This window comes from Aquarana catesbeiana, linkage group LG02, assembly GCF_042186555.1.
Source record: "Aquarana catesbeiana isolate 2022-GZ linkage group LG02, ASM4218655v1, whole genome shotgun sequence".
NCBI lineage: Eukaryota > Metazoa > Chordata > Amphibia > Anura > Ranidae > Aquarana > Aquarana catesbeiana.
Genome location: NC_133325.1, coordinates 465540771 through 465566846, shown reverse-complemented (window position 1 = coordinate 465566846; position 26076 = coordinate 465540771). Strand labels below are relative to the sequence as shown.

Sequence of the window (26076 nt, the reverse complement as noted above, 5' to 3'; positions counted from 1 at the left end):
TGTGAGGGATGTACTCACTTTTATGAGTATCTATCTATCTATACACACACACACACACACACACACACACACACACATACATACATACATACATACACACAGATATCTATATCTAGATATTGATAGATATAGATATCTAGCTATATCCAGATATAGATATACAGTAGATAGATAGATATAGTTTGGGGGTTCTTTTTTTTCTGGCAAAAAATACAGATTTTTACTTGACACAAAAAGTGTCAGAAAAGTCCTGGTCCTGCACTCACACAGTAAAATAAAATCAGAGGATACATAAATGAGATTGATCTGGTCTCAATACATGAAGGGTTATGCTAGAAACACGGCTCACCATGCACACTGCTCATCTGCAGCTTTCTCTCTCAGTATGATGATGTCATCGGCAACAGGCTCTGCCCCTTTACTAAGAAGTCCCACTATTGGATGATACGCTTAAAGGCACCTATAGGTATAAAGGACATTAATTTCATTATAGAACATTTACAGTATGGTAAAATAGGACACCAGGATCAGAGAGCCTTGGGATATATGTGAACAAAGTGTGACTGTGAAGCTGTCCATAAAATAGTCATTTGTTCTCATTCAACCAGCAGGTTGAATAAAAAAAAAAAAAAAAAACAGGCTTGATTCCCCCATCCACACATTCAAGGTAAATGAAGGGGGAATCCTTCCACTGAGCTATTGTAATCTGACTTTGGGAAAACTTCCTTGCGATCAGCAGGCTATGCCTGCACCGTTGATCAAGCAGGGAAAATTCAAAAGGGTGGTTGAACAGAAGTCAATCGGTATATAAAGGCACAGGGATACATTGGAGGCCCAGCAAGAGCACAATGGCAGCTGTAAGCATCCAATGCATCCCCGCGCCAAATCCAGCAAACAAGCTGTACAGATAAATGGCCCCTATAGCAAGCAGCTTATGATGAGGGCACTCAGAAGGGAGTAGGAGCCGATAGCACCGGAGGGGGCCCCATTAGAAGAGGAAAGGGACCACTCTGTGCAATACCTTTGCGTAGAGCTAGTAAGTATAACATGTTTGTTATTTTAGAATAAAAAAATTTGAAGCTTTGCAATCACTTTTTATGTGGAACAAACCAAAAACCCGATTTAATTCATTTTTAATAATCAAAGCAAATTCACCTATCCATCCATGTCCCAGTGCTTTAATTTGCTGAGAAATCACATTGAACACCAAGCCCCCCTCCGGCATTTCTGGCCTTGCCCAGCTTGTGTAAGGCCAGATGATTAATGTAGCATTTATTTCCTAGAATCTGTTTGCCCTTAGTTCAGGCATTGAGGCAGGAGGGTGTGCTTAGCTGAGAAAACCCCTACCTCTCCTCTTAAAGACTCCTGGAATGTATGACATAATTTGCCTAGACTTGGAAGCCAGGAATTAGCTGAGGGAACGTAAACAAAAAAAATGTTAAAACAAGTAAATATATTATACTTTCCTTATCCATTTACTAAAGCTAGCAGCATAAGGATTAAAAATAGTCAATGTTGATTGAGAAAGTGAAGTTACGCTTTAAGTTGCAGTGGAAAAAATAAACCTATAACAATGTTTCTGCCATTCTTCTATAATTTCAGCGATCTTATTTAAACCATCTGGGTGCAGCATTTTAAGGTGAAGATCCAGTAGGATTCTCATTGTTTTAATCTTCTGTATCTGTCATATTGGTCTGATACTTTGACATGTTCTATTGGTGTCGCTTGTAGTTGGCTGGTTGTTTTATTGTGTACCAATATCACTGTGCCATTGTATTCTGACAGTGGGACTCCTTCACTGTCAGTATACACTGATCAGTGGCTGCAGCCAATTGGCTACAAGCCATTGGTCAACAAAAGTAATCCAACAGTCCTGTTCAACAGAAGACAATCATTAGATCGACTTCCACTGAGCGGGAGCTGCCATAGAAAGATTGAAATTCTGCCAGTCTCTGCCAAACCAGCTAAATTTTAATCCATTTAGGGCAGCTTTAAAGTGCATCTCATTTTTTATATGGTAATTTAAATGTGGATTCTTTAGTAGAATTTGCCACTAAGACTCCTTTTTTTATTTTACTATGGTGGGTATCATGTGTGCAATAGTCTTTACCTGCGTTTCCTTAACATGAATCTTCCTTGATAAGTATGAGCAGAGGTTTGGTCTGGTTGATGATGCAACACCCCTAGGCTAGACACCTCAACCCAATGTAGGTAAAAACAACAAGAGAGGGTAAGGGGATTTTTGCAGTGCCAAATACAAAGAGAAAGAATTTGCTTTCGTCAGTTAAAATAGAACAAAGTTTTATTACGTAACATATTTGTAAAAACAAACAACGTTAGAGCAATTTAAAATTGCAGATATTTGGTGGTCATAGATAAGGAGATAAATCACAGATCACAAATGGAGACATTGCACACTAGCCCGACATGTTTCACTGTTAGCTTCCTCAGAGGATGTGCATGGCTTAATTGAAACCACTAGACAGATAAGATATAAAGATGTTATGGCATATGTATAAAAACATACAGTCAAAATTAAAGTGCAGGAAATTGAATAAGATATGAGCTTGGTTGCCAAAAATGAGAGAGCGTGGGTATACACTTACCCAAACAAATGCTAGCACCCGCAAACCACCAGGCTGGACCCCAGACAAACAACCCAAGCAACCCAATTTAAGGGAACCAGTCAGGTGCGACCATAGAGGGCAGATAGGGAGACACTGGGGGACAGTGAAGGTTCATAAGGTTAAAAATGGTAAAGGTAAATGAATAAATTAAAAAAAAAAGGGGGGACAATCGTCTCTCAGAAATAAATACACTTGATAAGTATATGCACAGAAGCATCGGCATTTCCATGAGTATAGGAGCTTACAGTCATATTTCTCAACTTTCTGAAATAATAAAGCACACAGTATGTAGGCAAAGGACACTTCCCTGACTCGGCCCCGGTTACATGGACGACAAAAATCTAATATGCAGAAAATGATTGGCTAAACCATACAAGTGCCTTGTTAACCTCTTTTTTTCCTTTACATTGGCTTTTCAAAATAACAAATGCAGTAATATAGAAGTTGCTTAAAAAATTTAGTGCAACGAATCTTGTTTTGGTAGTAAAAAGTACATTTTGTAGAGAGAGGTACACATTAGGCCAAAAGAGGGACAACCCTGGCTGCAAAAGAGATTTGGTCTCAAAAGAGGTACAACTGGGGCTGCCCAAGGGATTTGGTCTCAAAAGAGGCACAGTCCTTCTAAAAGAGGGACAGTTGGGAGATATGCTTACAGCCATTCACTTCTATGGCCAGCTGTACACTCCACCTGTAGAACCTCAGCCATGGGAAAATGCCAAGAATTTAACACTAGGCATATTTTATTCTTGCAAAGGCTATGTGCATGAGGCCTTAATTAAAGCGGTATTAAAATCTAAACCAAAAACTGAATATCTAATACCAATAACTGAATCGCTAGATGTGGCAGCCACATTAGTTTTCCTTTTTTTTAGGCTTTTTTCCCTTCTGTTTTTCCCCTAGTGATCTGGCCGGTAACACACCTCCTATATTAGAGTTCCTATACTCTGGATGAAGGAGCAACAGCGACACCTTTGGACCGCAGCATTGTCAGTCTGGGGTAAGAGTAGTGTTAGATGTACTAATAGATGTCGATATACTAAAAACTGAAGCCAAACTCAAGCAAACACTTTTTTCTTAACAGTTACAGCCTCCATTTTATTCTTTTTGGAATAAAAGTTTTACATAACTAAAAGCTGATCATTGTAAGCCCCCCTGCCAGTGTTAAATGGTTTGTCTCAGCCCTGTTACATCTGCAAGACAGCTTGTTCTGTTGAAAAACAACCAACTTACTGGCTATAGGGTTCATTCACACGGGCAGAAAAAAAGTTGTGTTTAGACGTGCTGATTCACACCAGATGTTTTCCTGTGCATTTTTAAACTGCATCAAAAATGCATACACAATGTTCTCCATGTATTCCAATGGCCCTAGTTCACACCAGTGCTGTTAATTCCAGTGCAGTCTACAAAAGTAAAACCTGCTGCATTTTCATCTGAAACACATCTGGAATGCAGCAAAATGCATGTAAATCTAGTCTGTATATTAGGGGAACCACAAGTAGTCCAACTGTTATGTTTGACGCTATATATGTATTGTAATATTGTGATAAATGTGTATTTTAATAAATTAATTTTGTTAAAAAATTTATATATGTGCCTTTAAAGTCCATCTTTTCAAACATTGCAAACTCCATATACTTTATGGGATGTGGCACATTTCTTTTATTCTAGGTGCCTTATTGCCACCTATATGCACCAACAAACTAAAGTTTCATGTAAAAGCACTGAAACATGTCTAAACACACCTGGATGCACTGCAACGCACGTTGTTCTGAGTTAAGATAAATAATTTTAAAGTGTCAAAAGAAAAATGAGGAAAAAAATGCACTGAAACGCATTAAAAATGCACCAAGAACATGTGTAAGCTGGTATGCAAAAACACATCGGGAATGCAGAAATTGTGGTGTGAACAAGCCCTGAAAGAAAGGTCCTGTGTAAAATATGCACCCAAAGTACTCACGTTTATGCACATTTATACATGTTTATACACATCTATGCATGTACGTGAGAAAAATGTGTAGATTTAGGTCAAATCTGCAGCTGTGCCTTGTTTTAACACAGCACACATTTTCGTATGCACAGTAGAAGTCAGTGCTAGAGTGAATAATGCTGGCAGCTAGGAACACAGGTCAATATACATAAATCTCCAAAATGGTATACTTATATAGGGTGCAGTGCCAAATTACAATAAAAGCCAAACCAACGAGTACAAAGAAAAGAAGGAATAACAATAACAATAAATAAAAAAAAAAAAAAAAAAAAACACCTTTCCCCATAAATACAAATATATAAGAGACAGTCCCTTTAAGAACAAATATCATATAATGTAATATAATAAAGTCCACTGATTAGATCTACGTATCCGTGTATTCCTTCCATCAAATAGAAGACAACAATATTCAGAGTAAATGTCAGCGCCAGAGTGAATAACACTACCAGCCAGCAACGCAGGTCAACATACATAAACCTCCCAAATGATATATTTGTATAGGGTGCAGCGCCAAATAATAATATAAAACAAACCAATAAGTGAAAAGAAAAGGAATCACAAAAAAAGAAATCACAAAAAAAAAAATCTTTCACAAATACAAGTGAATAAATGAGACTGTCCCTTTAAGAACAAATATCATAAAATGTAATATATCAAAGTCCACTGATTATATCTACGTGTTCGTTTATTCCTTCCACCAAATAGAGGACAATGACTGTTATCCAGCCACCATCAATGCACACTCACCAGCTCCCAAGCTGCATACTGTATGTGTAAAGCTCCGTACAAACGATCAGAATATCGTACAAAAAATACTGCTTTCGACACGATCGTACAATAATCCGATCGTTAGTACACGGCTTTCGTCCCAAAATTTTCCGAAGGGTCAAACAGGAACATTTTTGTCGTGCGATACCAGATTGTATGATTTTCGTTTAATCAGTATGGTTTTCGTCTGAAAATACAATACATATACATTACATCACTTCCAAGCTTTTATTCTGTCGTACAAGAAAGTTTGTATTTTAGCAGCCTATTTGTTTTCAATTTGGAGGCTAGCATGCAAAATAAAAAATGGATGATTTTTCATCCGATAATCTCATGTGTACTAGGCTTTAGGCTGGCCATACATTATACAATTTCCTTGTACAATTTTCCTTTAGATTTACCAAAACCATATAATATGAGGTCAAATCTAAACACTTTCAATATGTATGCAATCAGGCAAAACCTTGCACTACATAGCTAAGGGTAAATCTAACGGAAATTAAAAAAGTAAATTGAATAATGTATGGCCAGCCTAAGCAGCAAACACAACATGTAAAGCGTAGCCTCCCCGGCGGTTTTCCCGAGTGTGGCTCGGGGTTAAAATTCAGCACCATTAGTGGTAACCCCGAGCCACACTCGGGATTACATCGCAGGATGCTGGTGCCGCCTTACTTACCTTGTCCCTGGGATCCTGCGATGTCCCCCGCAGTGTCCGCGGGCTGTGTCCTCCTCCGAAGCCTCTCTGTGCCAGGCTCCGTTCCCTGTGAGTGTCGCGACGCATGGGGGCGGAGCCTGGCGGCAAATTAAAAAAAAAGTAAAAATCATAACACATACAGTACTGTAATCTTACAGATTACAGTACTGTATGAAATGATTTCACATCCCTTTTGTCCCCAGTGCTTTGGCCCATGCCCTGCATGCAGTTTTACATGATATACACTGTTCTTTCTGCCTGGAAACTGGAGATTGTCCATAGCAACCAAAAAGTGTCCCTTTATGTCACAGAGCCGGAGTCCACGGGCACGGAAGGAAGGGGGGCGAAGATGGACGCGGCCAACAGCGAGGACCTCTGGACATCGTGGGCTTCATTTGCAGGTAGGTGCAACATAATGGGCTAGTATGCGATGCGTTTTAGCCCATTATGCTTTTACTTTGCAGGGGAAAAAAACAGGAAGAAAAACCCATCAGGGTTTACTTCCTCTTTAAAGCCAGTGACTTCTGTAAAATTTTCCCAGTTACAGAAGCAGAGCGAACATCCTCTTCAGAAAGTCATCCACACTTAAAGGAGAAGTATAGCCAAAGCTTGTTTGGCTGTACTTCTCCAATGGATCACAGGAGTGCAGTTCGTTTTGCACTCCTGTGACTCGTTTTCAGCAGAGAGTGGACTTCAGTCACATCACAGAAGTCAGTCCAGGCACTGTGTCATCACGACAATGGAAATCAGGATCCCCCATTTGCCTGGACGGAGACCCAGCTTAGCCTCTCAGCGAGCCACTGACAGCTTGAGTCACTGCTCCACCCCCTCCACAGCTCAGCGCTTTAGTGAGCTTGGAGGAGCAGAGCAGAGAGCTGTGACTGACAGTCTGCAACTCTCTGCTCAGAGAGCTGTCAGAACCAAGCGATCAGCCGTGTTCGATTGCTCAGTTCTCAGTGCAGAGGCACTGGGGGACTGATGCTGCATCCACCTAGGTAAGTATAAAACTGCAAAAAAGCTGAAACCCATGCTTATTTTTTTAAGAAAAGCTGGGTGAAAAAAAGCTCAACAAAATAAATCCGTATAAAGCTTTAAGAATGAAAAACTGCCATATTCATCAACATAGCAATAAAACAATAGGAGTGCACTCACTAAGATGGCTACCGGTCCTGGAGTTGGAAGCGACAGCGAAACATCAGCACGTAACTCCGTCCCTAACGCGTTTAGTGCAGTAGCATGTCTTTGGGGCCACATTTTCGTATGTAGACCCAGCTGTGTGTATGGACTCATTGATTACTATAGTGCTTAGATTCGTACAAAACTGCTGTACGCATCTAAACGCAGTGTTTGTTTCTGCGAATGAGCTGTAATTTACCAGATGAAAATAAAGGGAAGAAAGCCTAAAAAACGTATTGCTAAGCTGCAATAAAATAAATGTTTGCTTTTAGGTTTAATGCCGCATTAGACTTTTAGTATTAATAAATTGGAATGATCTTCTAGGAAAACAATAGAAAGTGTCGGGTCATAAGAAGCCAGACAGAATTCCCAGAAATGATCATGTTGTTCATATGATTGGTTGGTATCTAATCCATTGTGGTACAACAGGTTTATTGTCTTTACTGTAACTCCATGTGAAAAGCCTGAAACAATGAGGAAGTAAGACTGAAAGCACTGTATATGGAGGAGCTGTGCTTACTACGTATGATGGGGAAACCACAGGAGGCTGTGCTGTGGGAGGTAATGTCTGCTTATTGGAGGCTTATAAATAGGTTGTTAGGTCACCTAGCTGAATGAGTGTATATAGTATACACCTAAAAACTGTAGCACACCGACAGCCAACAGCAGAGCACCTGGGACACACAGCAAGTCTTTATGGAAACACAAAGGTAAACTCAACTAAAGAGACGTAAAGGCAAAAAAAGCCTAGAATGATGATTTAGTATATAACCAGCTCTTTTGTTTTTTTTTCTACTCTACTTATCTGTGAACGCCCTTTACTTCCCTTTTCCTTTTTTTCACAACAATACACAAATTTGTGTCTACAAATAATGGTTAGGTGGTAATTTACTATAGTGAAGTGAAGTTTGATTTAAATATCTAAACATGATTAAAAAAAAAACAATTGTGAATGTCGTCTACATGATTATAGCAAGTGATATTTTGCGTCATCTCACTTCACCGCACTCTACTAAATAACCCTCCAAATGCTCAGAGAAAAAAAGTCAGGCTATATAGTTTACTTTAATTTCTTGTTACTAAGAGGTGTAACTATTTGCTGGCAGTTATTGGAACAGGAGAGAGCTACACTGGAGATTTTTAGTAGCTCCATCCTGCTGCTAAAATTTGTAGCAATTTAATTGGCTGAACCAAAAAAAAAAAAAAATTACAATATTGCAGTTTACCAAGCCCTTAATGTGGTGACTGTATTTGTTTTCTTTTTTAGTCTTTTTTCCTCTATTTTCACCTTGAGATCCAACCAGTAATGCACATCCTGCCTTGGGCTGCATTCATACCTGAGCATCAAATTTTTGGAGCATTTTCTTCTCTTGTTTTATTACAGCGTTGGAGCTTAAGGCGTTTTTTGTATTAGCCAATAGAGAACAGTATCATATGTGACATCTCCTGTTGCTGTGTGGATATATGTACTTAAAGACACGTGTTAAAACTAGCATATTGCACATTTCTTCATGTACCAATGCAATTCTTTTGGACTCAAAACGCTCTAAAATGCTGCAATCTGCCCGATTTGAGCTACAGCAAGAAGCTCCAGAACTTTTTTGAGTATTCAGGTGTGACAAGCGCCATAGAGAATAATTGATTTTTTTTTCTATGTTTGAGAGTTTTGTAGATTTGAGCTTCGAGCTACAAAGTACTCACGTGTGAATGCAGACTAAGTTGGCATTTATTGGAAGAAACTCATAATTTATAACATTACAGGCAGTTTCTTTCCTGCTCATAGCAAAAAAAAGGATTTTGAAATTGTTCTTGTTGAAGCTGATGTATTTAATATATATAGAAAATTGTTTGTTTTTTACACGTTCTAGCAAAAATGTATTTTATGCATATGATATTGTACACCTCTGTGTAGTTTAATTATCCCTGTGCCTACAGTATGTGTAATAGAGTAATATCCAATGAGCAGTTGTGAACTCCAATGTGTGTTTCCCCTCTTGTCCACTGGCATTGCACACCCATCACAAGGATAAAGCAGATATATTTATAGAGCTCATTCGATCACAATAACGTCTTCCACAAATAGCAGCTGAGTAAGACCCCTTGCTCATAGGGCAGAATCTGCTAGGAGTCGCCTGCTCAGCAGGGATCAACAGTCAGATTTGGCGGATGGCTTGTCCGTGTCCGCTCCGCTTATACAGAACAGACACAGCCCGCTGTCCTCTATGGGAGGTCGGATGTAAACGGACCACCTGCTTTTTATATCCGATCACTCTCCTATTCAATCCAATTCACCAAATAAAAGAGAGAACGTATCCCTATCCATCTGTTTTTAGTCGATAGGATGGGGTTTCAATGGACCCATGTCCGTTGACACCCACCGCTCTATATAGGGCAATGGATGGTCCGATCGGGTCTGCCTAAAAAACTGACAGGTGGACCCGATCAGTCTGCCCGTATGAAGGGAGCCTAAATAATACTGTGGATGAAATGTAATAAGTGCATTACCAAAATACAACTCTGCCAGCTAATACTGTAAATTAAAAATGTAATCGTATTCCTTTTTTTATTTTTGAAAAAAAAAATGTTTTCATGACCATTGCAAAGTTTAAAAAATGATTTCATAATGTTGATTTTTTAACAAAGTATCTCACAATGGCAGCTAAGTAAAAAATATTGTAGCAGAAACCACACTCCTAAGACATGCTGGTAGGTTAATTGGCTCCTGCCTAAATTGGACCTAGTATGTGTATGTATGAATGTGATTTAGAGACCTTAGATTGTAAGCTCTTTTGCGGAAATGCATTGAGTGCATTGCCGTAATACCAGGCTGATAGTTATATAATACATATTTTAGAAAAAAATGCAATCATTTTATTACAATCATTAAAACACAATCATTGACAACTTGCTTGTAAGAGCTTCTTTATGAGGCCAAAAATCTCATAGGTGTACAGGTGGCACTGGGCACATGAGTCAGCCATGGGACGTGCACCGGATAACGTTTATTGAAGGCAACAACTTGTGTTTGAACCTGAGCCAAAAGGAAATTCATAAAAACGTTCTGTCTTGTAGCCAAGCCTTGGATTCAGCATCAGATAACAGTTTTGCACTGGAGTTGCACACTGCTTAGCCTTTTAGTACATTAAGGCTCGGTTCCAGTATGGGGTCCCGCATCACATGTCACCCACCGGCTTTTCACACGACCCTATGCGAACCGCTGCGGGTGTCAATAGAAAGTTAATGACTCCCCCAGATTGGTTCACATATCTCAATGTGAACTGTCAATTTGAACAGGAATCAGATCACATGGGTATGAACACTAATGCGTTCAGATTCTGGTGCAAACCAAAAATGGGTCCTGCATGGCTTTGGTCCAAATGCGATTCAAATTCAGCCATACAATCTGTATGGCTGAATTTGCATCGCAACGACATCGCATGTGATTTGGTCAGCTATGTGGTGCGAATCACATGCAATGTCTGACATCGCAGCAGTGTGAACACAGCCTTAGGCGCTATTCACAAAAATGCGTTTTTTGATGCATTTTGCAATTTGCAGAAATGCATGGGAATTTTTTAACATGGGTTCCTATGGAACATGTTCACATCAATGCATTTTTGTGCATCTGCGTTTTTGTAAAGGGTCGGGGACTTTTTTTTATGCAAAATGCATCGTTTTGCATGTAATAGAATTCAATGGACCCGCATCCAAAAAGTAAGTACCGCGTTTTTATCGCATTTTTTTCCCCCTTTCTTTTTTTACACTGTATACAGTATAAAAAAAACACTGTTAAAAAAACAAAAAAAAACAAAAAAAAAACAAACAAAAAAAAAAAAAAACGCAAAACGTGGCAAAAATGCATGTTCAAAAACGCGGCAAGCACCGCAAAAAGCACTGCAGAAACGCTCAAAAGCAACATGCATAGATGTGAATCGAGCCTTCGGGAGGACAGCATAAAGCAGGGTATACAAAGGGAGTATTTTTTCATTCAATCAGGGAGTTGAAAGAAAAAAAAAAAAATCACATATTCCCTCATCCACATTGTTCAATATCCTCTGCTACGATATTATATTCTGACACCAGGAGCCCTTCCCCCTCCCCACCACTGTCAAAAAACACTGATCAACATTGCAGCCATTGGCTGCATATGCTGATCGAAATGCCAGTTTTCCAGCAGGACCGTTCAACAGCATCTGCTGCACAGAGAGGTACACACCTTACCTTCCAGCAGGAACCAACTGAATTTCAGTGCGTATATACCCATCTTAACTCTCCCAAGTGTACATTTTGAAACAAGTGTACACTATGATACCCCTCTGTTTAAGATGGCACTTCCCAAAGATATCTCCGTCAACTATACACAATCCTGTGGAAAACAGATCCTGATACAGCTGAAGCTGCAGGAAATTTCCCCTCCAGGTTTGGCTCTTTGTAACAATCCATCGCAGTTCAGGATGCATGCTGTTGTGTGTTGTGATACAGCGCATGCTTCACAGTTTGCACATACACATGATCGGATTTCCATCGGACCTTTCCGTGGATTTTTGTCCGAATGGGCGTTGGACGTGAACTTTTCTGCATACACATGGCAGAACATTTTCAGCCAGCTCTCACCAAATCACGTTTTTCAGCTCTTTAACGCCACCCTTTGGGCAACTTCTGCTATTGTTGGCTGATGTTTAGCATTGGTTCTGAGCATGCATGTTTGTACTTTGGACTTTAGTCCGATGGACTTGTGTACACACGATCGGATTCTCCTCCATTGGACATTTGTTGTCGAAAAGTTTGAGAGCATGCACAGCAAACATTTGTCCGTTGAAAAAGCAACAACAATTGTCCGATGGAGCATACAGACGGTCGGATTGTCCGATAAAACGGGTCCGTTGGAGCGTTGTTGTCTAAAAGTCCGATCGTGTGTATGGGCCTTTAAATAGACTCAGCTTTTGGAGGTCTGGTCAAATAAATTTTCAATTGCAATATCCAGCAAATCTCAGTGTACCATAGAAGCCTCTTTTGTCTTATAGTATAACACTCCACATTCCTAATGCTGCGTACACACGATCGGACATTCCGACAACAAAATCCTGGGATTTATTTCCAATGGATGTTGGCTCAAACTTGTTTTGCATACACACGGTCTCACAAATGTTGGTGGAAATTCCGAACACCAAGAACGCGGTGACGTCCAACACGTACGACGAGCCGAGAAAAATGAAGTTCAATAGCCAGTGCGGCTCTTCTGCTTGATTTCGAGCATGCGTGGAACTTTGTGCGTTGGAATTGTGTACACACGATGGGAATTTCCGACAACGGATTTTGTTGTCGGAAAATTTGAGAACCAGCTCTCAAATTTTTGTTGTTGGAAATTCCGACAACAAATGACCAATGGAGCCTACACACGGTCGGAATTTCCGACAACAAGCTCCCATAAAAAATCTGTTGTTCCGATCGTCTGTACGCGACATTAGTGTGAATGATGCCTAACTGTAAAGCCAGTTGCTATATAGTTACAAAGTTAGTCTGGTTAAAAAAAAGACACATGTCCATCTAGTTTCAACCTATAAAAAGGGACAGAAAATAAAAAAATATCATACAATTCCTTATACACAATCCTATACCCACAGTTGATCCAGAGCAAGGCAAAAAAAAAAACGGCAAAGCATGATCCAATTTGCTACAGCAGGGGAAAAAATTCCTTCCTGATCTTCTGAGAGGTAATCAGATATTCCCTTGATCAACTTTACCTATAAATGTTAGTATCCAGTCATATTACGTACCGTAATGTATATTATGCCTTGTGTTGTCTGGGACACTACATCCTACCTACTTTTACTCTCCCCCACACAGAGTTTCCATGCTACACAGATAATGGCTTGGTGTCACTTCCAAACATTCTCTAGCGTGTTGGAACATCTAAAAAGAAAAAAACACTTCACCCCCCACTGGTTGCTTAATTTACATTCAAATTTAAGCTTTTTTTTTTTTTTTTTTTTTTTAATTGTCCAGGATCAAAGCAGGGAGGCTCTTCTGGTAATTATTTGCAACTTCTTATCAGTTACCAGGATGTGAGGAGGGTGCAAGAGGAGCCACAGGACCTACAAAGATAAATAGAAAAAGCCAACAGAAAGATTCTGTACCTTTTGTTGTCCCAATTCAGCTAAAGCTGTTAACCATGAAGACAATAAAGGAGGGGTTGGTTGTAGTGGGTGACACACTCCCCCCCCCCCCCCCCCCCCCAATGTCCCTTCCACCCTTCCCCCAATCTATCTAATAATTAGGCTATGTAAAGATGTGGCTACAACAAAGTGCAAGGCAGCCTGAATATCTGAAAATCTATTACCAGCATTACTTTATCCTAGCTTTGCTGCAATCTTTTCACTGGGTTCCATAGGGCTTGCTTTACTAAAGGCAAATAGGTTGTTAATTTTGCAAAGGAAGTTTCACTTTGCAAAGAAATTTGCACCAGAGTTTAGTGAATGAGATGACGCTCTGCTGACTTCCATTATCCAATCATATGCAAGCAAAAATGTTTTTTATTTTCTTTGCCCGTGATTGGATATTCTTTCCTCGCATTCACTAAGCTTTGGAGAAAAGTTCCTTGCAAAGCGAAGAGCCTTTTTACCTTTAGCAAATCAACCCCATTGAATGCAATTTCAATTGGTTGTAACCCAAAGCCTAGTCCAGCACTCAATAGTAGTTTATGTGAATGGGCACTACTTGTCCTATAGTCAGCCTAATTGGAAGTATTTCTAGGTGATGTGTGTGGTGGTATTTATCTACATGCAACTCCTGTGAATGAATGTTCCCGCTCTAAATAATGGCCTAAAAAATGTGTAGTTCTCCTTGATGCGGTTCAGAAAAGAGCTTTTAAGTAGTATTGTAAAATAGTAATTTATTAACCTTTTTTGATTTGAATGCAGGAAAAATATGGCGGAAACAGACATAAACAGCCCTAAATTGGAACGGAAAGAAAGAGGGAAATTTTCTTCTTTAAACAAGCAAGAGGCTATACTGGTACTGGAAACGTATGTAAAAAGGAGTTTAAGCAATCGAGAAACAAAGAGGACTGTGGAAAAGAGAGAAAGGAGACATGATAGACTGCAGCGATCAGTCACTGACCTCACTAAGTTTAAACAACGAGTAAAAGAGAATAATATACCTGTAGTTACCAAAGCAGAATTACAGGAAACAGTGAAGAAAGATGCGGGTAATACCAACAAGCCATCAGAATCTCAAGAGACGGCCCAGAACAATCAGCCTGCCAGCATGGCCAACGTTAAACCTGCCAAAAAGTCATGGTTTAGGAACCTAATGAGTCAACTCTTTAGTAAAAAGGAAAATCCTTCTGAACAAACGGCCTCAGTGGTTAGTTCTGTCACCCCTGAGACTGATGGACATTTAACACACACTTCAAGAAAAGCCAGCTTTAAAAAAAATAGCATTCGAAGGGCGCTTTCTTTTAAGAAGAATGTTTCAGAAGAAGAACCAAAGTTGAAACGACCAGACTACCTTCCACTGAAACGCATCAATAAGCTATCATCAACTAAACGACGTAAGTTATTGCTTCAGGCATTATACGTCCTTAGTGACCTAAACACACAAGTCTAAACAGAAACAGAACGATTGTGTGAGAGCACGCAAGGTATGGTTGTGTTATCCTAAACTGCAGTGTGACTGGCAGAATATAGGTGTACTTCGCATGAAAACACAGTCTTCAATTAAGTTTTATTAAAACATTCAATTCAACCAATATTGGTGTTTAGTTATTAAAAGTTATTGCTGGGTTTTATAGTTGCGTTTTCAGCTTTTTTTAGCAAAATTATACTCCCACAAGAGCTTATGGCTCAAAAATGCAGAATAGCCACGTTTTTCAGCGTTTTTAAGCTCAGAACTAGAGCTTTTTTTACAGCTGAAAAACTCCTCTTAAAAAGAGAAGTATGGTTTTCTTTTTTTTTTTTTGTGCTAATCATACTTACCTAGGTGGATGCAGCATCAGAACGATGTCCCCGCCATCTCTGCATTGGGAACCGAGCCACCGAACACCGCCGATGACTCGATTCTCACTCCTCCCCGAGCAGAGCGATGTTGACTGTCAGTCAGCATTGCTCCTCCACACTCATTTTAGCGCTGAGCTATGGAGGGGCAGGGAGTGGCCATCTCAGCGGCTCGCTGAGTTGTCATCCCCTGGACCACGTCACAGATGATTACACTCTAGGTAGGCATGTATGGAATGGAGACAGGAGCGTCAAGTGAAGCAGCAGCTCATGTTGTATTTAATATGGCGCCTTATGCAGCAGTGAAAACATCTCAAAGAACGTTCATGTCGTGAGGTTTGGTTCATTTTTCTGTTGATGGCACCAGCTAGAGCTCAACCTGTGTTGATGCCCACAACTGTAGTGCTCTAACCTGAAATGGTAGATATACCAATAGCTGTGGAGTTTCTAAAGATGTTAACACATCACAAATACTTTAGAGAAAATGTTCTTTACTTAACTAGGGTGTAAAATAAGAGAAGAGTTTAAGGCTTTGGTCTTGGAGTCAAACCTTTTTTCACATTTACATATATAATATTTTTAAATGCAGGAGAAAAGCATGGAGACTGTTATTACAAACGAATGTCTGCAGAGATCGAACTGCTTGTGAATGATACGGAGAGTACAAGAAAGCCAAGCCTGGGTGAAGAGTTAAATGATGGAGAAACTAAGGGAATCGGTAAGCTACAGCATTAGGTGCAAATAGAATTCACACATATCTACTTTTCCCATTACTATTTTATTATTGCCTTCATTTAAAAATAAATCCTAGACACTTGTGCTTTGTACATAATGGACAGTACTTTAACCGCTTCCGGACCAGCCACCGCAGTTTTACTGCAGCAGGTTGGCTCTCCTGCGCAAAACCACGTAACTGTACGATGGCTAGCAGGGTCCACATAGCAGGCGCACGTGCCCGCTGCACAGCGGGGGTGCCAATGCTCATGGCTGACGGTCGCGATGACCGCCGGCCACAAGTGATCGTGACCAGGAGACACAGAACAGGGACGAGTGTGTGTAAACACACACTTCCCTGTTCTGTTGTGAGAGTGACAGATCGTGTGCTCCTATTAGCTAGGAACCACGATCCGTCACTTCCTCTAGTTAGTCCCCTCCCCCTTCAGTTGGAATCAACTTCCAGGGAACACAGTTAACCCCTTCACTGCCAGTGACATTTTTTACAGTAATCAATTCATTTTAAAATCGCACTGATCGCTGTATTAATGCCAATGGTTCCAAAAATGTGTCAAAATTGTCCGATGTGTCCGCCGTAATGTCGCAGTCATGATAAAAATCGCAGATCACCGCCATTACTAGTAAAAAAAATAAAAACGCTATAAATCTATCCCCTATTTTGTAGACGTTATAACTTTTGTGCAAACCAATCAATATACGCTTATTGCGATTTTTTTTTTTAACCAAAAATATGTAGAAGAATACATATCAGCCTAAACTGAGGAGAAAAAATTGTTTATATATTTTTGGGGGATATTTATCATAGCACAAAGTAAAAAATAATGCGTTTTTTTCAAAATTGTTGCTTTTTTTGTTTATAGCGCAAAAAATAAAAACCGCAGAGGTGATCAAGTACCACCAAAAGAAAGCTCTATTTGTGGGGAAAAAAAAAAAAAGGACGTCAATTTTGTCTTGGTGCAACGTCGCACAACCGCTCAATTGTCAGTTAAAGCGACGCAGCGCCGAATCGCAAAAAGTGCTCTGGTCAGGAGGGGGTAAATCCTTCTGGGGCTGAAGTGGTTTTAAAGCTGAACTCTAGGCAAATATAAAACATGTAATGAAGTAATATTTTTTCCTACACAAACATTTTAAATGTATTTTTAAATGCACATAACATAAATGCCCAAACTTGATATGATTTTAACCTCTTGTAATCTCCTGAGCAGCACTCAGATTGGGAGGAAAAGTCAAACTGTGTGATTTTTTCAAGAGTATGGCAAGGAGCACGCTGACATGAGTAGAAGGTGACCTCATCAGTCTTTTACCGTTCCTTCACTATCATAGGTGTGCGCAGGGGGTATGCCAGGGGTGCCTGGGCACACCCTAATCACTATGTGCGTTACCGATTCCCCCCGATTCTCGCGAACATGTAGGACTAAACCGTCCGTGTACCTAAGGTGTTATGTCTCTACTCATGGAATCCTGACTTCCCAGCTAGTACCCCCGCTCACTCACTGGGTAATGTCTGAGCCTCGCAAAGATTGACCTGCCGAGTATTATTCTATACAATTTTTTTATTGTGCATTCAAAAAAAGAAAAACAAATAAAATTACACATGCTATCTGCCAATAGAACTTAACCAAAAAGTGCATTCTATGAATCCAAAAATATAGAAAATATACAAAATCAAATCATTATTCAACCAAAAAAAATTATGTCAAAGCAATAACTCCAAGGCCAATAATAAATAACACGTTATCTCCTCCGATTCCGCACAAAATGAAAAACGCAAACAGAAAAGCGCGGATCAACATTTACCAAACTTCTAACACAAAATTAGCAGAAGGAGCCCAAAGGGTGGCGCTAAAGAGCTGAAGAACGTAGTACGTCAATACGTTCGGATTTGTTGGCCAACAATTGTGTGGCCCTGTGTATGCAAGACAAGTTTGGGCCAACGTGCTTCAGACAAAAGTCCAGGGTTTTGTTGGCCAACAATCCGATCGTGTGTATGAGACTTAATTCTCAGAACTTGGTGAAAAGAAACAAATCCTTTCCCAGGTAAAAATGCTCCAATATATGCATTTCAATGGTGCATTTATCTGTTTGCATGGAGTTCAGCTTTAATCCTTACCTAGATGACATTGGTAATAAGCCTCCAGTAATGAGTTCTAAAAAAATGTATTTATTATAGGCACTTACTGTAAGTATAATATGTTTGTTATTTAAAAAGAAACAAAACTGAAGCTTTAATATCACTTTCTTTGCTTATCAGGTTTTTCATGATTGTCAGTGTAGTAGTTTGTTTATTAACCCATTTTGTTCTTTTTTAGATGATGTGATAAAGCAGATTGTTTCCATACTTCAAAAAGAAGGAGATGCCTATGACAGAAAGGTATACTGTGAACAATTATGAATACAGTAATCTAGTTTGATACTTTTCTGAAATATTTATTAACATTTCAGACTATATATGTTGTCATGTATACAGGTGTTAAAAGGGGGTGGCTGGTGGTATTATTATATGGTATTATAAATACAGGTATGCATATACAACTGTAATGGATCATTTTCATCAGAGATATAAAAACTAATATGTGTATTTTATCCCCTGCTTAGATAAAAGAAGATCCCACCCTCACCAACTTCTTTCGGAACATCTCTTACAATTCCTTCAAGCAACTTGCAGATGTCTATGTTGATAAAAAGATGAAGAAAAGCGGCTCAGCAGAAACAACCGAGGACGTGAAATTTGCATTCTCCATTCACTTTACAAAACAAGTTTCTGGAATTGCTGCCCATCCTGTAAACAGAATAATGGGTTTTGGAAACCAGTATCTACAAGACACCTTTACGTGGTTATCACAAAGTAGAGACAATTTGGTAAGTACATACCTTATAGTTACCTAATCTAGCCCTTGTTCTCATGATGCAGACTCCATTGGCTAAGGAAAAAGCAAACATCTACTTTCTGTTGCTGTGTGTTTCCCTGTAAGAGATTTCTTTTACTTCGTGTGGTCTCTGGGGGAGGAATTGAAGGTGAATCTACCCAATGAGGTCAAAAACAGAAATTAAAAAAAAAAACAACCCCATTATAAAAAAAAGACAGCAATAAAAAATATCCCCACTCTACAGGTACAAGTTCCAATACAAGGGAAAATTCATACTAGAACGGACAGCTGCTGGAGCGCTTTACCTCACTGGCAGCTGTCCCGACCAGGGTAGGAGGCAGTGTGGGGTGCAGTGCGGCGCATCACACAGCTCCCTTTTTTTTTCGTTTTGTACAAACTTTATTTGAAGTTTACAAAAGTAAAACTTCATTCATAGCACTGTACAGTAGTTCCTTTCTATTTTTTATCCCACCTCTCCCCTCTTTTTTTTTTTTTTTACACACACATATACATTATATATATATATATATATATATATATATATATATATATATATATATATATATATATATATATATATACCCTGTTTCCCCGAAAATAAGACGTAGCGTGATTGTCGGTGATGGCTGCAATATAAGCCCTACCCCCCAAATAAGCCCTACCCTGTTTCCCCGAAAATAAGCCCTACCCTGAAAATAAGACCTACAAGGACTTTAACTAGGGCTTATTTGGGGCGTAGGGCTTATATTGCAGCCATCACCGACAATCACGCTAGGTCTTATTTTTGGGAAAACAGGGTGTATATATATTATATATATATATATATATCTCTATCTATCTATCTATCTATCTATTTCACACACATACACATACACACAAACTATATTCAACACTTTCCTTACAAAGCTTTAAGGCTGGGTTCACACTATTGTGAATTGGATGTGGATTTCCCCGAATCCAGTTCACATAGCAGGAGATTGTGACAGGCTCTTTATGGAGCCGGTTCGCACATCTCCGCAGCGGCTCCGGTGCAAATTGCACAGGTGTCCTGTGCGTCTTTTGGTCCGTTTCAGGTCCGAATTTGGGCTGAAATCGGACCTGAAACTGTGAATGGAGAGGCACCGGACTCCTGCTGTGAGCCGCTACGATCTCTCATGTGAACCCAGCCTGATGAATTTCCCGCGCAAAGATTTTTATCTATTTTTTAAGGGGTTACATACTACTTTATTTAATCTTAATTTAAATGATTTAATATGACCTTTGTATTTTCAATAAGTGAATTAATATATATTATGATTTTTTTATGTCAAGCAATTGTATCTTGATACCTGTACTATTGTAACTTAATAACATTTATTGAAAGAGAAAATGCAGCAGGTCTGCATTTTATTGCAGCTCGCCAAGGCACAGCTCTTGGCTGCATTCCAGTGTGAATGGGACACACAGAAAACAACTAAATTCTGTGTGTCCTTGCAGTGACCAGTGTTTAACAATGCAGTAAAATGGCTGTCACCGCACTATGGGGTTGATTTACTAAAGGCAAATAAACTGTTTACTTTGCAATGTGCAGTTGTTCCAGGACTTTGTAAATGAGGTGAAGCTCACTTTTTCAAAGAATACCCAATCACATGCAAGAAAAAAACAAAAAAAACAAAAAAAAAAAAACAGCATTTTTGCTTGCACATGATTGGATGATGGCAGTCAGCAGAGCTTCTGCTCATTTGCTAAGCTTTGGAGTTACTGCTCTTGCAGAGTGCAACTGCATTTTTCAAAATGCACAGTTTATCTGCCTTTAGTAAATCAACCCCTATGTGTGAATTTGCTCTAAGAAAGATAGTAGGATTGGGATATGTAAATCGAAGACTCTAGTAATGAATGCATTTCAAGCTCATTTTTAGTTTCACTCCAATTTGCTTGATTACGTAGTGGTGTGTAAGATTTTCATCTGACCTCCATGCTCTACATTTGGATTACACAATCTTAATGTTTAGATAAATCATACTTGGTTGGTTCCTTTACACATTTTACATAGCTCGATACAATGCTGCTCATTAAAAAGGAGTGACTGATGTCCCCTAGTATTGTTTACTATACGCCAATGTGCTAAAAGTAGAATGCTGAGTCATTTGCACATAACAACAAAGCAATTCTGACATGGGTAACTCCAGCCCTGTGAAGAATACCAGATGGCATTTGTTCTGTATAGCAAGCCTTGGAAGGCATGGGGAATAAGGGCACCTGTAATTAAGACATCGGTGTCAACTCATCACCTTAATATTTGTGTCAGAACATCATCTTTGCTAAATGCCAGTGTAAGACAATACAATTACATACGGATACTAGTTAGCTGACATGCTGCCAATTAAAACTTCATCCAAGTGCTCGGAGTTGGACCAGTTTAATAAGGAACAATGAGGCACAGATTCATTAGACATTCCAAAGTGCCCAAAGCACATGACTGTGATTGGATTATTACCCCAGCAGGCAATTAAGACTTGTCATATGTTTAGTTTCACAAACAAGCCAACGGGAAATTGTTTTGTACATAGAAACTATTTTTTACTGTTGTATGCCAAAAAATATAAAACAAAATAAGATCACACTAATATTCCTAGTTTATATTGCATTATATAGTATATTACACTTGCTAAACTAAACTTAACTAAAGCAGCTGCTGAAAGTAGGTATAAATACACCGAAGCTGATTTACTAAAGCAGTCAAAGTAGAACTAAAGGCAAAACTTTTTTTAAATTTTGGATGAGTATAGAACGTTATAATTCTTGTCTGTTTCTTTTTGTTTTTTTTGTCCCTCGTGTCCCTTCAGGCATATTTCCCTTCACTTCCTGTCCCAAGGCCTAAACAGGAAGTATGAGAAAATCCCACCAAAGTAAAGGATTCTCTGGTTTTCACTAGTGTCACCCAATGGAATATTTCCCCTCTATTACTGCCATGGTGACAACTCAAAATTTGGGGTTTTCTTTCAACTTTATTCTCAGTAATAATGGTAAACAGATATAGGGAGGGTAAATCTCCAGGGGCACAGACAACAATAAAAGCTTGGCAAGCGTTTGAATTCCCCTCCACTCGATCCAACCAAATTTAATAAAAAAAAGTTTTGCCTTTCGTTACACTTGAAGCATCTTCGCACAATAAATTGAATGAATATTCATTTCAGTTATCTAATTAAGTGAAAAGCTAATTCCAGTTTACTTATATCTTCCGCACATGATTGGGTATTCAGGCCTCATGTACACAAGGCATCTTTTTAAGATCTCTGAATATCAAAACTCATGGTAGTAAAAGATGCCTAAAAAAAACATGGTAAAAGCCACATATTGCACACACATTTAGGCGCATGTAGCGTTTGAGCATTAATGTATTCTATTAATATTCTGGCTGTTGGAATGCATTAATGCTCAAAAGATAGATGCGCCTAAATGCGTCTAGTGGTTTTTGCACATTTCGATGCATTTAGGGCATATTCTGCATTTTTCTGCTCTTCAGCTTCTCTCAATACTCCTGCAAATGCCTATGTGTGCATGGAAGTGCAGTCGCTGTAGATCTGAAGTGGACGTGTAAGGAAAGTAAAAAAGAGCATTTTTGCTTGCACATGATTGGATGATAAAATCAGCAGTGCTTCCCCTCATTTAAGATCTTCCCCTCAGATCTACAGCGACTACACTTCCAAGTGCACTTGTAGTGCAAAGTGGATTTGCCATTAGTAAATCAACCCCATTGGCTTACATAGGAGGTGTTTTATAGGCTGAAAAAATGCTCAATGTCTGTAACAGCATTTCTTAAAGCTCTGTGAATGAGGCCTCAGTAAACAGGAATTTGCTTTTCAAATGAATGGAAAACAGAAGTGGAGCTTCACTCTTTTTTGTGGTAACACTTTCAACTCCTTTAGTAAATCAGGCTTTATTTTGTGATGATACTGTGAGTAAATCAGCCTCACGGTTTTTGTGCTTATGCACACAGGCTTAAAGAAAAATAAAAAAAGAAAAGCCCCTTTTACAATGTGTTCAAAATTTTTTTTTTTATGCCTGTAAACACCTATGTGGCCATGCACACATAGGCATTTATATCCGTGTTTCAAGAGCAGCGTTTAGAGGCATAAAAGAAAAGAAAAAAAACCCCCCAAAAGGTGCATTCGGCATAAATGTGTACGTATGCATGTGAATCCATTCCGATGGGCAGAATGAAATAATATTCTGGCTAGCAGAAAACATTAATGCTCAATGCAACACGCACGTGTTTAGAGGCAATTTTTTCTGCCAAGTTCTGGCTAAAAAAAAAAAAATCCTGAAAAAAAATGCAGCATATTTTGAGCATAAAATCATACACCCAGGTGTTTTTTTTTTCCATTTTAGAGTAAGGGAGGGTTTTAACTCCTGTAAGTCTCTTTGCCATCTATGTCTGATTGGGGAGATTTTCCTTCACTTCCTGTCCCATTGCCAAAACAGGAAGTGAGAGGAAGGATAAAAAGCAAGTGTTCTGCTAGCCCTCCATTCTATATAAAACTAAAAAAAAAAAAAAAAAAAAGGGTTATACTTTAAGGCTAGACGGTTCCTGTCTGAAACTCCTGCAATTTACTTATTTCAGCAAGAAGCAGGGACAATTAGGGATAAATTCTTTTTTTCAGCATTTCAGTACTGTATAGTTTATAACGAATGTAGCATGCAACTAAACTGTGTTTTCATGTTTCAGAATAACGCTGTTGACACAGAAGGATGCCTCAGTCCAGACTGAAGAAGGCACACTGCACTGCACATGGGAACAGTCCTTGATGTTGGCGCATGGCAGCCAAGATCAGTCATTTACACTGTGAAGCACCTTGAGATATGGTGATGTTATGCCAATCAATAGTAATATATAACAGTCACACTTTATGTGACTATCTTCATTTCCTTTATAAACTTGCATTACTGCTGGTTCAGTAATTTATTTTTTTTAAGCCTATATGTTTACATAAATCGAATATTCAGGGAAACAAGAACTACAAGGATCCAAATGGTGAAACTGGTCGATATACGGATAATAGGTTTATAGGAGAATGACCTAAAACATTTAGCGCACACAGGAAAAATGTGTCAGCAAGCTGCTGTGTCCAAACAGTGGTCTGACATGTTAGCACTACAGTGCGTCAAGATTAAAAGTATCTTATTTATTGTGAAGTCGATGTCAGCTGGGCTTTAATATATATATAATTTTTATATATATATTTTGTTTAGCAGTTTCCTGTGTATCTTGTTAGATGTAATGAGACCACGCCAGTGAAGGAGGATGGCACCAGGCAGGAGCTCTGGCCCAAGGCCATTAAGACATGGTCCTATTTGCTTCTATTGAATGTTTACATTATAAATTACTTGAAATTTGCATTTTTTGTGAATAGTTTACTGTAGAATGTGTGCACTTAAGTTTTTACAGTTTAATTATATTAATAGGATGTGAATATGTAAATAGTAAAAGTACCTTTCTTTGTGTGAAATAAGTAATACAATAAGAAAAGTTAAACAAAATACTGTTTCTGTCTTGATTTTAATGCATGCTAAAAATAAAGTGGATGTACATTGTGAGTTTTTCACTAGGTCACAGCTTTGTTTCAAATAGATTATCTGATTAAAGTGGTTCTAATATGAAAATAGTTTTTCACCTTAATGCATTCCATATATTAAGTAAAAAAACACCCCACTACCTGATTTACTGCCCCCCATCCCTAAGCTGAGAGGTATGGATTAGGCAGCTGGGATTTCAAATCCCCGAACCAGTGAAGCAGCAGAGGGTCCAGTGTAAGGTCACCTTACAGATTTTCTGTAAAGGTGAACTTACACTTTAAAGTCCTCATCTGTAGTGAGAAAATGTAGGCACTGGTGAAGTTGAGCTGAAAATGCAAATTTAAAAGTATTTTAAACCTTCTTCCTTCCACTTTGTTTTTCACCTGCGTAAGATGTGTTTTGTTAATATAGTTTCATAGTAGAGTAAATTTTCACATTTCGGTGTAAAAAAATTCTGTTATATACAGGTTAAAAATACAGGTTAATACATGACCTCTGTCTGCAGTATGAGAACTGACACTTCCTGTGAAGAAGCTACATATCCCACAAACCGTGGGTCTCTCAGTCAAGCATTGGTGCAGGTGCAGTGATTAGATCTGACACAGTCACAAATAGGCGAAGCATTCATATAGAGAGATCACCATACTGGAAGAGAAGTACTTTCATCACATTAGCACTCCCATATTTGTGATTTAACACAGGTGAAATGGCAAGCCATGAATTGGATGCTGTATAACCCGGAACAAAGTTGCCTGTTCCTTTAACGAATAGGGACAAGCTAGGTGAATGAATATATGGACATAGGAGAATCGATCAGCCATGACACTACAAACTGCAGCCACAACATCATTACAAGTTAATGCAAACATAGGGAAAAAAAACTACACTAATACCTAGTTAAAACAACAAAAAACATTTAAAAAAAGTGTACAATGCCTTTGATAGCTTTTATGCTACCTTTGAGAAAGCTCAGAAGTCCTTATCTGTGGGCTTGTTCAAGGTTGGTGATCCAAAGCACTGAAGAGGTTCAGCATAACTGCCCGGCAGCGAGTATTTTTAGAAGGAGAGCTCAGCAATGGCAGCCCTAATGTTTCTTTCATGCTGTATTCCTTTTAGAGGTAACAATTTTAAATGATGGATAAACATGGGAGATGTCAGATGGCTTCAGCCATAAGGGTAAAATTGCCAGTCAACATTTAACATGCTAATACAATTATTGGGTACACTGAATAAGGTAAGGGATTCATTATTGTTAGGTATAAAAAGAGGGATCAGTTTATGGTTGGGTGGTTACAGGTAACTGCAAAGATTAGAAGATTTTGCGTAAAAGCATTTACTTTAGGTGATTTTAACCACTTATCGACCACCCGCCGCAGTTGTACAGTGGCAAGGTGGTACGACTGCATGAAACGACATACCTGTACGTCGTTCTGTGCAATAGCCACTGGGTGTTGTCTTTGCACCCTTTAGTTATTTTTTTTTATTAATACTGTGTTCTTAGTTTTTTTTTTCACATTAAACATCCTGTACTTGATCAGCTCAGCCCCTCGGGCATTGTGAGCAGTGAGAGCGGTTTTCCTTGCCAGCATTTTTTAGAACAGGGCCAGTACTCTATTATACATTGTTTGATTGTGTCATCTTTTCCCTGGGTTCAATAGCTTTGAGAGTTTAA

General features: G+C 38.9%; 2 protein-coding genes across 3 annotated transcripts in view; one reads left to right on the top strand and one right to left on the bottom strand.

The window, feature by feature from the left end:
• Positions 1–26076, bottom strand: part of LOC141128405 (large ribosomal subunit protein P2-like) — an 866266-nt gene that overhangs the window by 346443 nt on the left and 493747 nt on the right. The gene's annotated exons all lie outside the window — the stretch shown is intronic.
• On the top strand, positions 7817–24368 carry LOC141128401 (uncharacterized). Its single transcript, XM_073615676.1, has 6 exons — positions 7817–7962; positions 14173–14804; positions 15836–15964; positions 18291–18352; positions 18577–18840; positions 23557–24368. The coding sequence occupies exons 1-6, from the start codon at positions 7949–7951 to the stop codon at positions 23596–23598; spliced, it is 1143 nt and encodes a 380-aa protein (XP_073471777.1). The 5' UTR covers positions 7817–7948; the 3' UTR covers positions 23599–24368.